General features: G+C 42.7%; 1 protein-coding gene and 1 long non-coding RNA gene across 3 annotated transcripts in view; one reads left to right on the top strand and one right to left on the bottom strand.

Annotated features, from left to right (window-relative positions):
- Positions 1 to 6,630, top strand: part of LOC143835391 (uncharacterized) — a 23,287-nt gene extending 16,657 nt beyond the window's left edge. Inside the window, exon 3 of the long non-coding RNA XR_013230119.1 lies at positions 784 to 6,630. This is a non-coding gene — a long non-coding RNA (uncharacterized LOC143835391). The remainder of the gene's footprint in view (positions 1 to 783) is intronic.
- Positions 4,126 to 15,053, bottom strand: DR1 (down-regulator of transcription 1). 2 transcript variants are annotated; one of them, XM_077332928.1, is made up of 4 exons: positions 14,180 to 15,053; positions 13,635 to 13,742; positions 9,216 to 9,379; positions 4,126 to 6,144 (listed from the first exon to the last, which is right to left on the bottom strand). In XM_077332928.1, exons 1-4 carry the CDS (start codon positions 14,397 to 14,399, stop codon positions 5,998 to 6,000), a joined length of 639 nt encoding a protein of 212 aa, XP_077189043.1. In that variant the 5' UTR covers positions 14,400 to 15,053; the 3' UTR covers positions 4,126 to 5,997. The 2 variants fall into 2 exon arrangements, with proteins under 2 accessions (XP_077189043.1, XP_077189044.1); XM_077332929.1 differs by lacking the exon at positions 13,635 to 13,742 and having other exon boundaries at positions 14,180 to 15,035.

The following is a 15,053-nucleotide window of genomic DNA, read 5'->3' as shown; positions in this document are numbered from 1 at the left end:
GGGGGATAGATCTTCTAGGGCAGGGGCGGCCAAACTGAGGCTCTCCAAATGTCCCTGGCCCTAAGGAAGGGTGCCTGGCATCAACCAGGGCTAGGGACTTTTCAGTACTCATCCCAACCTGGTAGAATGAGCTCTGGGGGGAGCTGAGGGCCCTGAGCTGTCACAGTTCCGCAGGGCCTGCAAAACGGAGCTCTTTCATCAGTTCTTTAGTTGAGGCCAGTGCTAGGAACACCATGGCTCCTCCTCTGGTTTAGTTGTATTACACCCCCACCTTTAGAGAGTTCTGCTCAGGGGATAGGGAATATTTTGGCTGCCAATTTTTGTTGTTTGTAGGGGTCTTAAGGCCCCTGGGTACAATGGGTTTAATATGGGGATTTTTAGGTCGGAAGCAGCCGCAAAGTCTTCAGAAAGCAGTGGGATATAAGCTTAATGATAATAATTAATAATAATGGTCCATGGGCTTCAATTACAAAGAGCCCCTGCCACAGTTTGGCCATCCCTGTTCTCGGGCCTTTGGCTGAATCAACTGGGCTATAGGAAGGTACAATGTTGCCAGTCTTCTGTATTCATAGCACTAAGACGACCCTATACAGATCACGTACATCTTCCATGACACAAAAGGTACCTATTTGCTATCTTTTAACATGAAGCAGCATCTCCGTATTGGATGGAAGTATCATTAACTGCATATTGCTCAGCAAACTTGAGCAAATAACTGAATAACAGCCTGAGACAAATGTGGTATGATAGATATAACATTGATCTCTCACTTTTTTTCAACAGAAAAGGCCCATGGAAATGGCCTCACTGACTTGCAGAGAGGCTGACTCGGGATGGATCCCACTGCGAAGGGACTGAGTTGAACTAGAAAGGCAAAGTGTGGACTTGGGTATCTCCCTTTTGCTTGAGTGGCAGGCTGCCAACAAGAGGAGAATGTGTGTGTATGCTGTCAAGTCACAGCTGACTTACAGTGACCCCATAGGGTTTTCAAGGCAAGAGACATACAGAGGTGTATGACTGCCTCTGTGTAGCAATCCTGATATTCCTTACTAATATTAGCCAGAGTTGACCCTGCTTAGCTTTCATGGTCTGACGAGATCAGTCAAACATGGGCTATCTAGGCCAGGAAGGGTACTAAGTGTTACTTGGGCAAGGAAGGCTAATGGAAAGACCCTCATTATTTCTCTCTCCTTCCCCTGAGCTACAGAGCAGATGATTTTTGCTGGCTTTTTAAAAGGTGGGTTTTAATTTATAAATGTTAACTCTTTTCATGGTATTTTTAAAGCCACCTTGGGCAGGTACCCCAGGAAAAGTGCATAAAAATTCTCTAGATAACTAGATAATATGATATGACAGTTTTTGTTGGGAATCCAGGCACAATTGAGACTATTAAAAAAGCCATATATTGCTTGGGATCAGGAAGTCCCCGTTGCCCAGACAAACCAAGAGTAAGGGATACACCATCTTAAGTGTATTATTATAATTATATGACTAAATGGCCTTATGTTGCTTGGATTACTGACTGCTTTTATTACATTTTAGCACATATTTCTGAAATGTTCAGAATTCCTTCTATATTCTCAAAAGGCAAGTTTACCAACTACTTAGGACTCTTGTCCCAACGAATACAGTAGCAGGATCTATACAAAAAGCAATTTGGTATAAAAGTGGACTTTGGATGTGCTTCCTGATACTTGCATGGTTTTAGATGTGGGCAGTGGAATCAATAATGCCACAAGGTATAACCTATAGCTTGGTAGGGACAGAACTCTGTCAACAGCAAAAACAAAGCAATTTACATTGTCTATTGTATACTTTTCAAAACGCAGATGAGATTTTTTCAGACCAGCTAGCAGTTAATGGAAAGCAGGAATGAAGTAAACATACAGTTTAAGTAAGCATACGGTTAATGAAAGTTTAAGTAAGCATACGGTTAATGAAATTAATTTATTCAGAATAGTTGAAATAACAAGGCTCAAGGTACCAATATTCTTCCAGAGATCTTCTTTCTTCATTAGTAAATTAAAGGATGAGGGAAGGGCCACCAGCCACAGCATCTACCCTCAGTAACTGACCAGGGAAACTGTAAAGAAATCTTTTACTACCTACTTGATATATGCCCATAATATTCTAGCCAAAAAAAACAAAACAGGGAGCAAAATGCTTCTTTACAACCTCACTGGTTAGTTTCTGAGAAAAGATCCTGCATTTGTTGGGGTGCTTGGTTGTCAGGATACCATTTTCTATTGAGTTGAAACAGCATCTGGCATCGTAATTAATTAACATGAAATGCTACAATCTTCAAAATCCCCTCGGATTCCAAGTATGGACACTATTATCATAATCCACCTGCACTGCAAATGAGGCACTAACGAGCAGAGGTGCCTCAGAGAATTCCTCCGCCCGCACAGGCTAGGCACACACACTGCAATGGAACATCAGGGTAATGGAGGCCTCATCCAATCCCTGTCCTTTCAACCATGGTCATCAAGAGGAGCACACAATTAAATAAAAGTAACCAGGCAGGTGGCTCTCTAAATATGCTGTCCTTTAACTACTGCCAATAACATTCTACATCCTTTAGTAACCAAGAAATTTTCTCACCTGGGGAGTTCAACCCAGCTCCAAGTAATGGGAGAATTATATTTGGTCTTAAATATGAAAATACAGGACAATCTAATACTATATGGTGTTTGATCTGAACCACAGAAAATGGTATGATTTGGTATCATCTCATTAAAACTGTGGAAGGCAATGCGTTCAACAGTGCTAACATAAATGCCCTTCTCTCCACTTGATGCAGGATAGACTACACATATGCATTGGGGAGTACTCTTGCTTTCTATAGTTCACTGTCGTACCGCCTGCATACAGACAAGAGGGGTAGAAATGCAAAGATAGATAACTGACCACACATATCACTCATGAAATCAGGAATCTCTGGATACAAAAATACCTAAATTCAGGACCCTAAATGCTGTTTCAGTGCCAAAACCCTTTTTCTGACATGCTGGCTGAGTCATACAAGAGGGATCCTAAGCACACTAGAAGTCTCATAGTTTTGAAACAAAGGATCATAAGCAAAGGTTCTTTAGGTTTGACATTCTGGCAAGCGTAAGTTGTTCAGATATTGTTGTACAGTGAATGCACATTAAGAACTTTTCATTTGGTTCATGATATTTTCCATATATTTGACAATTCCACCATTTAACACTAAAATTATTCCTCTTACATGAAATTTATTGGTGATCCTTCCGTCAGCCATCTACTATACAGGGGTTTTGCAAGGGTAAATGGGATAAATGCATTTTAAATGACACCCTTCTCTCTTCATTTCCTGAGGTCTGCCAATCTGATAGTGACTCCATACTCTTTCTAATCTTATAGGTACAAATGGGTTTATTCATAACAATATGTACAAATATATGTAGTCATCCGTCAGGCAACATTCTTGGCTTTAAGAAAGGAAAATGTGAGTCATCTACATAGTGCGGTCGCATTTTCTTTTGAGAGAAAAATATTCCCTGTGTATATTTCCCCACCAGCACGCACAGTTTCCTTTAGCAAACATACAGCAAGGTAAAATTGGAGGACTTCTGATTCAACTACGTTGCTGAAATTGAGCTGGTTAGGTTTATACAATTGCCTGGGAGATCCTCCTTGGAATCAGGGGTATATCTCCATTATGCAAATATAAATGAATGGATAATGGCTATTAAATCCTAAGGATAATTAGTTGATTTAATTTTGAAAAGTGCACACATATGTATATTCATCTATGCAGAACTTCTCAAACTACAAACGTCATGTAACAAGCTTACTTTTGGAAGTTAAGGTACTCATTTCAACAAAAAAAAATTTTTTAAATCTCTAAAATCCCAAGATACTGAAACCAGGAAACTTATTTTGTGTATTGAAATGCATGTAGGCAGCATTTATTCCCAAGAACAGGGAGAGTCATCAGGACAAAATAATGCAACTTAAAATAAAAGAATCAAACCTAATAAGGGATTTAGATTTTCAGTAGGCTTACCTTGGTAACAAAAACTCTGCAATTGCTCTAAATCTAAACGTTAAGAATTTTACAACACTGAAAGTGAAGCCAAGAAGTTGTATATTCAAACATTAAATATAAAAACACATTTGAATTTTATTGCTTGAGGAATACAGCATATGAAAAAGCACAAAAATGTTCAAAGAAAAGGTTGTAGCGATTCCAACATATATGATACATACCAGATGCAGTAAAAATATTAACCTGAATTCTGCATCAGAAAAAAGTGTGAAAATATATCTTTCTTGCTTGCTTAAAAGGAAAAAAAACTCTTTTAAAACAGGAAGGGTAACGGTATTACAGTACAAATTAGAAAAGTCAACACTGCACATTAACATTGTTTCACTAACCTAGTGTTCCTACCTTTGGTACTTGAACCATCACAAAAACTGGATCCTTAACCAGATCTAGTCCAATACTTTCTTGCTGAACCCACAAAGGCATTTCAGCTTAATGTTAACCCTACTCTCTTCACCACCATTGCATGAACAGAGTGTATGTTATTACACATGAGCCCTCTTAAACTAACTGCATTCGAGAAAACTTTAATCTGACTCCCAGAATGGTATCTGATTCACAAACAAGACTTTCTCCACATTCACCTCAGTTCTTCCACAATTTTCAATAGCCTCCAAGGCTATTTACAGTCTACACAGTTCTATAATGTGTCTGATGTGTGCAAGCTATTTGAGATGAACCCCCCATAGTACCAGAACAACACGTGACATTTCTTCAAGTATATTTTCAGATTCTATAATGGACTCTACTTTCTTTATTTCAATGCAAGTATCCAAGAAGTGCTACGAAAATGGCTGCTGCCATTACACTCAACAATTTTTTTCTTCATTTAAGTCCTGTTTGTCATTCTAGGAGCTCAGTCACCCAAAACTTGGAAATGAATCATTTATAAACTACAACCCGACGTGAACAAAGAAGCAGTCAGTTTCACGCAATAGCCTCACCTATTGGTACACTAGTTTGAAAACTGTTAACAGTGCTGACAACTAATTAGGAATCAGAGTTAAATAAAAATTCCTCTCACTGTGAGCATGCTCATTAGTTTCAAGGGTTCCTTTTAGAGGCCTGACTATTTAAGCATTCCTAACCAAAACTGAATTAAAATAACAATTTCCCACCAAGCTCTACCTTTATATTTGAACACTATGAACATGCCTGGACTATGCATGTAATACCTTCTATAGTTAAAGTTAAGCTGCTGTGAAACAGGAATTGTTTTAGTTCTTCAAAGTGGTCAGTATTTGAAATGAAATAATTTGTTTTGCTCAAGACAATGAATCATCAATACCATAATAAAATCTTGGGTTTTTCTCACCCCTATACAAAAAAAGATTGAATCTGTACAACTCCTATTAAACATACATGTTCCTAGTTTGGCAAAAATGTATCATTTCTCAGATTTTTAACAAGTATGGTATTTGAGCACATAGTATTTATTGCCGTATCTCCTAATTTAAAAGGACAAAGAATTCAGACAAATTACACTGAACCCTTTGCTTTTTCTTCCCTAAAGCAGATTAGACACCTATTCTGTTCCAAAAAACAAATTAAAAGTTTTCTACATAAGATTCTATAGTTAAAAGGGAAGAGACGTGTAAATGTGAATTTAGAGCTCCTGTATAAATTCCATTATATTTTATAAACCTTTTATCATAACACTGTTTGTTGATCAAATAAGTGACGCACGGCTATCTAAAATCTCCATAAACACCATTAAAAATCCAAAGTTGATATGATACTGAACCTTAAGTCTTCAAGAGTTCAAAGAGACAGTTTTTACATGTACGGCACACACAGCAGACATCCCTAAAATACCAACGGCCGGTCCAAGATATGGACAAAGTTACGGGTAAGCATTCATTTCTCTGGTTTTGTTGTGCAGGACAACTATTCTTTGCAAAGATCAAAACTCAGCCCGGAATATCTCAGATGTCATCTTCATCGTCTTCGTCTTGAGAAGATCCCGCCTGGTTGGATGCGCTGGCTGAGGCAGCTGCAAGCTGTGCTTGTTGAGCTGCTTGTTGCATCTGTAGCCATTCCTGTTGCGCCAGCTCTGCCTGCTGCTGTCTAGCCTAAGGACACAAAGGCCAAAGTTCAGGGATTACAGCACAAACAGATGCAAGAGCATAGGAAGAGTTCTTCTAGGACAGTCAGTGGGCACATCTAGTGCACTATCCTGCTTCCTCTAAAATGTTATTTTGTCACTTGAAAATGACAAGAACATGTCAGGCATAGCTAGCATGCTTTGTTTTGCAATTACTTTTTTTTAGTTCCATCCAATGCACTCTAAATAGGATGTATCAAAAATGCTCAAGTATTTGAGGTCTTGAGAAGCTTTGACTCTAGTAAAATTGCTTTTAAACATCTGAATGTGTTACTGACCTTATTGAATATATTATTGTGTGCATGTTTTTATGTCTATATGTGTCAACTGTATTATTCAATATTTACATATACTTTTAAGGTCCTGTTTTAATGTCTCAGTGTTTGCCATCTTGGAGAATCTACCTGAATGGAAAAGCAGCACATGTTTCAAATAAACATCTTTGTAGTTGGAAGTCTTTACATACAGTCTTTATAGATGAAGGTATTTGTTAGTTTTCTAGACCACTCCTCCCTGGAAGTAGGCTGGGAGCAGTTTACAACCTATATGTTGGATACCTACTTGCTGAGGATATTATACCTTGCATTAGCAGGTCCCTTCCAGCTCTGAGATAAAATAAGTTAATTAAAGGTTTGTTAAATATCATGTGTTAGATACAAAGTATTACAAGCAGTGCAAACCTTGTAGAACAAGACTCCCCTCTCCCATCATGCTGCCCCCAGGAGTCTTCCAAAATTTTGCCCTTGGGGATCAGGAGAATCATAATATGTGAGGGGGGCAACAACGCCATTTGTTTTGGGGTTCAGTTCAAGGTGCTAATACTGACCGTATCTTATGGGAATATGAACAACTTGCTCCCATATTACCCCACCGTACCTCTATAGTCATCTTCAGGGGCCCTGCTTTGTGTTCCTCAAGCCATATGAGGCTACATGGATGACAACCAAGAAAGGGCCTTCTGAGCCAGGTGTGAAAGTTATGGAATTCCCTCACCAGGGAGAATCACTTCAGGCCCTCTATCCCTGTCTTCCGCCAGCAGATGAGGACCTTCTGTTTTGTTTAATGTTCACTCACTGACCCCCCCTTCCTATTTATGTGTTTCATTAATTTTTTTTTTTTTTTTGAAAAGGCAGCATAAACTGCTTCAGATAAAAAAGTTTCCTGGGGAATGGAACTCAGCAAAAATGATCTCTCTAGGCTGCAAAGAGAAGTGCCACTGCAGCAGGAGTATAGTCATTAAAGAGCCAGCATGGTATAGTAGCTACTCAGTGGCAGACTCTAATCTGGAAAACTGGGTTTGATTCCCCACTCCTCCATGTGCAGCCAGCTGGGTGACCTTAGGCTGGTCACAGTTTTCTTAGAGCAGTTCTCTCAGGTCTACCTACCTCACATGGTGTCTATTGTGGAGAGAAACAAGGAAAGGTAAGCCTCTATTGGACTCCTTTGGGTAGTGAAAAGCAGGGTATATTAAAAAAAAAAACTCTTCTTCAAATCCAGTTTTCCCCCCCAGAAATCCTGACTTTTTCCAGATCCAACAGAACCAAACCAAAAAATACAGAGGAAAAAAACAAGCAGCAACAAAGCCACAAAAAACAACTGAAAGAGACAGTTCAGCTGGGGCTCTTTTGGGTGGTCCCTTTAAACTGGACTGTCCAAAAGAGCTTGCAAAGCAGATGATCCTGGGAGAACTCTCCCCACAGCAGAATGGTGGGGTCACTCTGCTCTAGTCTCTCAGCTGTTGTTCTGGGTTTGCTGGTAATTCCCAAACATTTCTGAGATTTTTTTTCAGAGTTTTTCCCCCTGGTTCTCAAAAAACAAAATCCCAGATACATTTGGGCTGCCAAAATATACTTGAAAAATACCAATAGGGTGTTTTCTGGCTATATTTTCAGTTTGGGTAGATCTGAATACATATCCCTATATCTGACAAGGTGCAACAACCAGAGCATGAAGGGCTGGATTCCATTTCTGCAGATGCGGCAGCCAAAGAAAGGTGGCCAAGTGACTTCAACCAGGGGAACTCAACAAGCCCTGCCTTAAAGAAACTGCCACGGCCAACAGCCTTTGGATGGCGGAGGTGGGTGAGACTGCTGCACAATCCCACGTTTTCCTCTTTCAACAACAAGGGGAACTGTGATGCTCCCCAGCATCACAAGCAATCTTTAAGTGTTGCTACTTTCCAGAGATGCCAGCTCTGCTTTAACTGCCTCTTATTTCCAGCCAGTTCCATGGCATTATCCAGCCTCTGAAATTATTACTCCCCATGTGCAAGTACACAGACACATATCCAGTGCCTGCCTCTGCTGTGTGAAAACCCTGAGAGCTCTTCTGAATGCCTGCCCCTGCCCTTCACCCCCTCCACACACTGCCCCAGTTCCATTCAGACTGTTACATAAGGCAGTGCATACATGCAGGGAGCCCAGGGAGAGTGCATGCATTTTGGCTTGGTCTCTAATTTAATCCTCCCTGTGCTGCTGAGGCAGGACAGGAGTTCACACATTTGGGTCAACAGGTTAGCAGGCTCTGGCTCATCCAATTCATATAGCCTTTCCTCTCGTTTGATGTGCCTGGTGCAGACAGTTGCTCTGTTCACATGCTTACATAAGTGCGTACATTTGGCAAGCCATACAGTGGCTTTCCACAGGTGCCTTCCCTGGGCTGCCTGCAAGTGGGAAGCTGGTTTGGGGAAATGAAACCACAGTGATTCTATGTGCTGTACATGAACATGCAACCATCTTTCAAGGAGCCAGTGCGCACTGGCTGGAGGATAAGAAAGCACAGCCAAGGGTAGCAGGCAGGCCACAACAAAGCTTGCTGTGCAGCTCTTGGAGCCAAACCAGCCCTCCTCATCCCTTATGACTCTCAACTCTGGGTTGAGCAATGCCTAGAGATCTGGGGGAAGGCCATGTGAAGGGCGCATGCCTGGGGAAGGGAGGGACCACTGCAGGGGGTATAATACCCGGGATGCTTTGGTTGAGCCATCTTCACTGAGCTTTCTCTTTTATATATGGAAACATTAGATTATGTGAGTTCACTTACTTTTGCAAATAACTCCTGCTGCTGCCTTAGGAGTTCTTCTTCAGGAATGCCAAGATTTTCCAAGCGAGAACTAGCCTTTCTCCTTTTTAGTGCTACCGTTTTGCATTCTTGTAAGACTTCTTTCACCTCACTGATATAGGAGCTGAAACCCAAACTTTCTAAGGCTGGGAATAAAAAAAAAAGTTTTGGCGTTACAATCCATCCAAATGGTAGCAAATACACACTGAAGTTAGTCTAATCTAATAAACTCGGTACATACTATGTATTTTGATTTTTTCAGACAAAAAGCAATTGTGTATTGGCTATTTTTTAAAATTAGCCTGCACTTAAACAAATGTACATTTATCAAGTCGGAGCTTACTCTGGTCAGGAGTCTTGTATACCAGACTCCAAATTTACTTTTACCCTCTGTTCATTGTCTACATCTAGATTAGTTTAACTGATAGCTGCAGGAAGGGAAAGGAGTCTTTAGTTCAGCTGTGTAATTAATGGGGTATGTTTCCAGTTGATTTGGAGTGGCAAAAAGTTTCAAATGCAAACAAACTGGCAGCTGGTTTGGTATGCTTATTTGACATATATTTGGTAAACAAATTTAATAACTTTTCTATGGTTGTATAGGTATCACATAGATGAACTACAATAGAAAAAAAACTTGCTATGGTTAAAAATAATAAATTTCAAACAGTTTTATGTTGATAGAGATTATAAACCACACTAATAAATGTCGTAAGAAAATGCATTTCAGAAACAAAGATTTCTACTGAAGACCAACATATGTAGCTCTCCAGATGAGACCAATTCCCAGTACATGTTGGCAGGGGCTCATGGGAATTGTAGTCCATGGACATCTGGCTAGCCAGTTTGGCCACACCTGCCCTATAAGACAGGCTAGGCTGGAATAATGTGATTGGTCCACAGTAACCCATCCAGTGAATTTTATGTCAGAGTGTGGATCTCAATCCAGGTCTCCCTAGGACTAATGTCGGCCCCTAAAGTTAGCTAACAAAGCAAAAGCCTTTTAAGGTCACATAACAAATCCAAATCAGACACAAATTACAGGCAGGCACAATCCAATCATTCATCAGGAATGATTTACTCTTTAGGAGGCAGCACTACCTCAGATACACTAGTAAACTTGGCAGGGGGAGCTTTTGAGACCAATGAAGTTTTATTCAAGGTATAAGCTTTGGTGTTCAAGTACATTTTTCCTGAAAAAGTGTGCTTGCACATGAAAGCTTATACCTTGAATAAAGCTTTGCTGACCTTAAAGGCACCACCGGACTCAGACTTCAGTTGCTTCAGACCAACATGGCTGCCCACCAGAAGCAGGGAGAATTAGCTTTACATTAATCTTCCATATGAAAAACAATTCTAATATGGTGGGGTATCATTTTGAGCAGGGGTAGTCAAACTGCGGCCCTCCAGATGTCCATGGACTACAATTCCCAGGAGTCCCCTGCCAGAGTTTGCTGGCAGGGACTCCTGGGAATTGTAGTCCATGGACATCTGGAGGGCCGCAGTTTGACTACCCCTGATTTTGAGTAACATAACCCCCCCCCCCAACACTTTTTGGTAAAATGTAAGATCTCAACAAATTACATCAATTAGCTGAAAGAAAAAAACTAAATTCCAGCACTGCAAAGCTGCTTAACTTATGCCTTGCTGCTTTACGACCGGGAGTGGACACAAAAACCACAGACAGAAAATAAAAACTGACAGAATAATTGAAAGTGCAGTGACTCAGTTATTTCTCAACTAAGTCAGTAAGCAACTGTGCTGATCTGCAGAAAACATAATCTATATGACATAAGTAACATCAACAAAATTCTCCAGAATTTGCCAAGTTGACCATCAAGTTTGGGTCTTGTATGTCCACTAATCAGGTCAATAATGAACTTGTAGCATGGACCTACCTTTCTTCCCCCACCATCTGCTTGCTACTAGTATTTTCTTTTAGCTCAGAAGCCCCATGGAGACTGGGACAAGCATGCTACCTTCTTGCCTGGCTCAAACTATCATGGTAAAAGCCAGTCCTGCTCTTCTTGAGCCACATCTGGTACTAGTCATTTTGAGGCTACAAGGCATAGATCTAAAGACAATGATGCCAGCTCAGTCCTCGTATAGCACATAAGATTTTGGTAAGAAGGAGACCTGAGCTAGAGCCACCACAGCAATGCATATTTGTTACTTTTCACAAATGAGCAGATGGCAGATTACACCACTAGATACACCCAGGACTGTATTCTACTTTTCTCCTCTGTAAAAGGTAAAGGTAAAGATATCCCCTGTGCAAGCACCGGGTCATGTCTGACCCTTGGGGTGACGCCCTCCAGCGTTTTCATGGCAGACTCAATACGGGGTGGTTTGCCAGTGCCTTCCCCAGTCATCACTGTTTACCCCCCAGCAAGCTGGGTACTCATTTTACCGACCTCGGAAGGATGGAAGGCTAAGTCAACCTTGAACCGACTGCTGGGATTGAACTCCCAGCCTCATGGGCAGACAGCTTCAAACAGCATTTCTGCTGCCTTACCACCCTGCGCCACAAGAGGCTCTTTGTCCAACACAATCTGGAGTCCTGAGAATCCACTAGATGTGGTGCCTGCTTGGGCCCTTTAGCTCTGAAGCCAACTGAGACCACAGTAATTACCTTAACACAGCCGAGACTTTGTGACTTATACCAACTTCAGTATCTGGAGAACTTGTGTTTTCTCTTGTCAAAAAACAGCCTATGTTCCCCAACTTGTTGCCCACTGAAGCTTTTGAAGTTCAAGCAGGATCCCTACTAGAGAGGTCATCAGCACCCTGTATTTCTTTTTGCCCTTCATCATGTCAACTGAATGCAAAAGGAATAACGTGAAGAAAGCAAACCTGATGCATCAGCATAATTTAAACCGGTCATAGAATCCAGTTTTTCTTGACACTTAAGTTTGATTGTTTTCACACAGGCAACACGCAACTCTCAGTATGGCATCTGCTCAAGCTTTACTGCTTTACTGCTATAATAATTCCCACTGGCTGAAGCAATAACTAGCAAGTTTCCTATATTTAAACACCTAACACTACTTGAGCTCGAAACTGGAATCAACCAGCTGCTGAGTGAAACCAAGTTTCTATTCGCTTTCACTGCTGCTGCTCCGAATGTGGCTGGCAGAAACTCTTTTGAGATCTGTCAAGCATGCAATATCATTATGACTTGAAAAGAAATTGGGATGGGGGTGGCCTAATCAAACTTGTTTTGTTGTATGAAAAGTGCTACTGATGATACACATGATTTGAAAAAAGAAACTCTGCGAAAACGAAACATCTTTTGTGAAATTATGATGTTAAAAAACTGTTCCCCACAAATTACAAGAAGTGAAAGCGAAATAACAGATGCAAAGAAATAACTGGAATAATTAACTATGTCCTAACACAGCTAATTAAATCTTTATTCAGACACCACCCTGTGTTTCATCACTCAGTTTAGCTTTTAATTCCCAGCTGAAGTATATAGTAACACCTTTCTCCATACAGTTTCAATGAGCACACATGACATACTATCTTGAGCAAAAAGCTAGGAACCATTTTTCAAACTGAACATGTTCTACTATTCTGGAAATACAAGTATGAGGCCTGCAATGAATTGGGGGAGAAGGAGGGGGTGAGAAAGAAAAACATTTGGGAGTGCTCCTTTTTCCTAGCATCTATTTCCACCAGACAACTTAACTCTAAAGTAAACAAATAGCTTCCTGCTCACCAAGTTATTTCAGCTGGGCTGACAAGGCTCACAGATAGAGGAGCAGGATGTCATCCATCTAACCTCCAACATGAACAGTCCAGTAGCTGAATGGTATTACCTTTCCTCTATACAAGACCTGGTTACACACTAACCTTTTGCATACTGCAGGGTCTTGAATAGGCCAACTGTCTCCCTCCCTCCACCAGTCTCCGTTTTCTTGGTATCATGGAGGGTAATCAGCATGCTCAGTCCCATTCAGACTAGCTTTTTAAAAATTACAAAATAATATTTTCCTGCATGACTGTGGAAATCCCCTATGCAAAAGCCTGTCTTGTCTGTGGATGGCCTCATTTTACTGCCCTTGGAAGAGGCACTGAAAAACGTAGCTTGCTACTATAAGGGATGATTCTAATTTACAGGCAACTAAGTTAGCGTTTTGGGAAGTCCAGCTAATATGAATGAACTTCTCTTAAACAGATGCACTTAGTACAAGAACATGCCCATATACTATTTCTGCCCATATGCCCACAATTAGCAGAGCTGACTTTTACAGTCAATTGATATGCTTTTCAAGGGTTGCGTCTCAGATGTCTGGCATTTTGCTTACAAGTATTTTTTTACACTTGCATGAACTATTAACATACCAACAAAGCTGTCCTCTAAGCTAGGGAGTGGCAGCTGTTCAATAACAGAGCACATACTTTGCATGCTAAACGTCCCAGGTTCAACCCTTGGCATCTTCAATTGAAAGGCTCTCAGGTAACCGGTATGGAGAAGTCCTTTCTTTGCCAAAGACTCTGGAGAGTTATCTGTCAGAATAAATAATACTCAGCTAGAGTAACTGCTGGTGTGACTCAGTAGGAAGGCAGCTTCACACATACTCAGAAAACAGGCAGAACTCACTAAAAATACATGTCATACTGCACAAAGCCCTGCACAAGCAAGTGTTTTGCCTGTGCACTGAATCTCATACAAATTTGTTTGAAATGCCTGAAAGAATGAAACGTGCAATGCACTAGCTGAACCACAAAGACTGCAGCTTCTCGGTATCTTGCAGACAACCTAGTCTGTTCTACTCTCACTTAAGCAGGGTCTCGCAAAATGTTGTTGAAGGCAACAGGAGTTGCATACAGCACCCCGAAAGTGCGGCTACCCCCTGGGCTGCCACCCTGTCAGACACCGGCAAGGCATGGGAGAGCTGGGGGGGGAGGGTCGGGCGGGGATGCCCGGGGGGGGGGGCTCTTGCCTTGGATGACGTGCTCGGGGGAGATGGTTTTCTTCTCGGACTTGTTGCAGATCTCGTTGGCCTCGGAGGAGATGAGGTGGATGAACTCGGTGCAGCAGTTCACCACTAGCTCCCGGGCGTCGTTCGCCACTCGCACGTTCGGCAGCGTCTCCTTGATCATCTTGTTGATCGCCGCTCGGGGGATCGTCAGGTCATCGTCGTTCCCGGACGAAGAAGCCATGCTCGGCCGCTCGCGCTTCCTGAGCCGCCGTCGCCCAAGCCCCGGTGGGTGGGCGAGGGCCTGGAAGGGAGCGGGAAGCGCAGGGGCTGGGGGGGGGGGGGGCTCCCCACAGACGGATCAACGGGGGCGCTCCCGAGTTCCTCCGCAGCCGGGGTTACAACAGCCACCGGCGCCGCCTCCGCCACATCCTTCAAGCGCTGCTGCTGCGGCGGCGGCGGCTGGGAGCTCTCGGACACATCCCCGCAGCAGCAGCGCCGCCCCGGGGAGCGGGAGGCCCGAGGATCCGCGCAGGGAAGGCCCCGGGCCCGCTCGCTCGCTCGCTCAGACCCGGCAACGGCTCCGCCAGCCCTCCTCCGTCGCACAGCAGGTAGGCGCCCGGGAACGAGGAAAAAGGGCTCGCGAGGGACCAGCGACTCGGGCTGCGGTGCGCGCCACTTCCGCCGGAAGCACTACGCTGCGGCCTTCACAGTTCTGCTTCCGGTTCGAAAGGGTTCGGCGTGGACGGGTAGAGCAGGCGCCGGGCTGGTTTTGGTTTCGTCCGTCCCCCTTCGGGGTTCCGATGGACCGCTTCACCCCGACCGGGGGCGGGTCTTTGCGCCGAGCTGTGGCTTCCCTCGTGGCCCCACTGGACGGCTCGGCTTGCGAGCCGATGAA

This window comes from Paroedura picta, chromosome 4 (genome assembly GCF_049243985.1).
Source record: "Paroedura picta isolate Pp20150507F chromosome 4, Ppicta_v3.0, whole genome shotgun sequence".
Taxonomy (NCBI): Eukaryota; Metazoa; Chordata; class Lepidosauria; order Squamata; family Gekkonidae; genus Paroedura; species Paroedura picta.
This window is presented reverse-complemented; position numbering and strand designations above follow the sequence as displayed.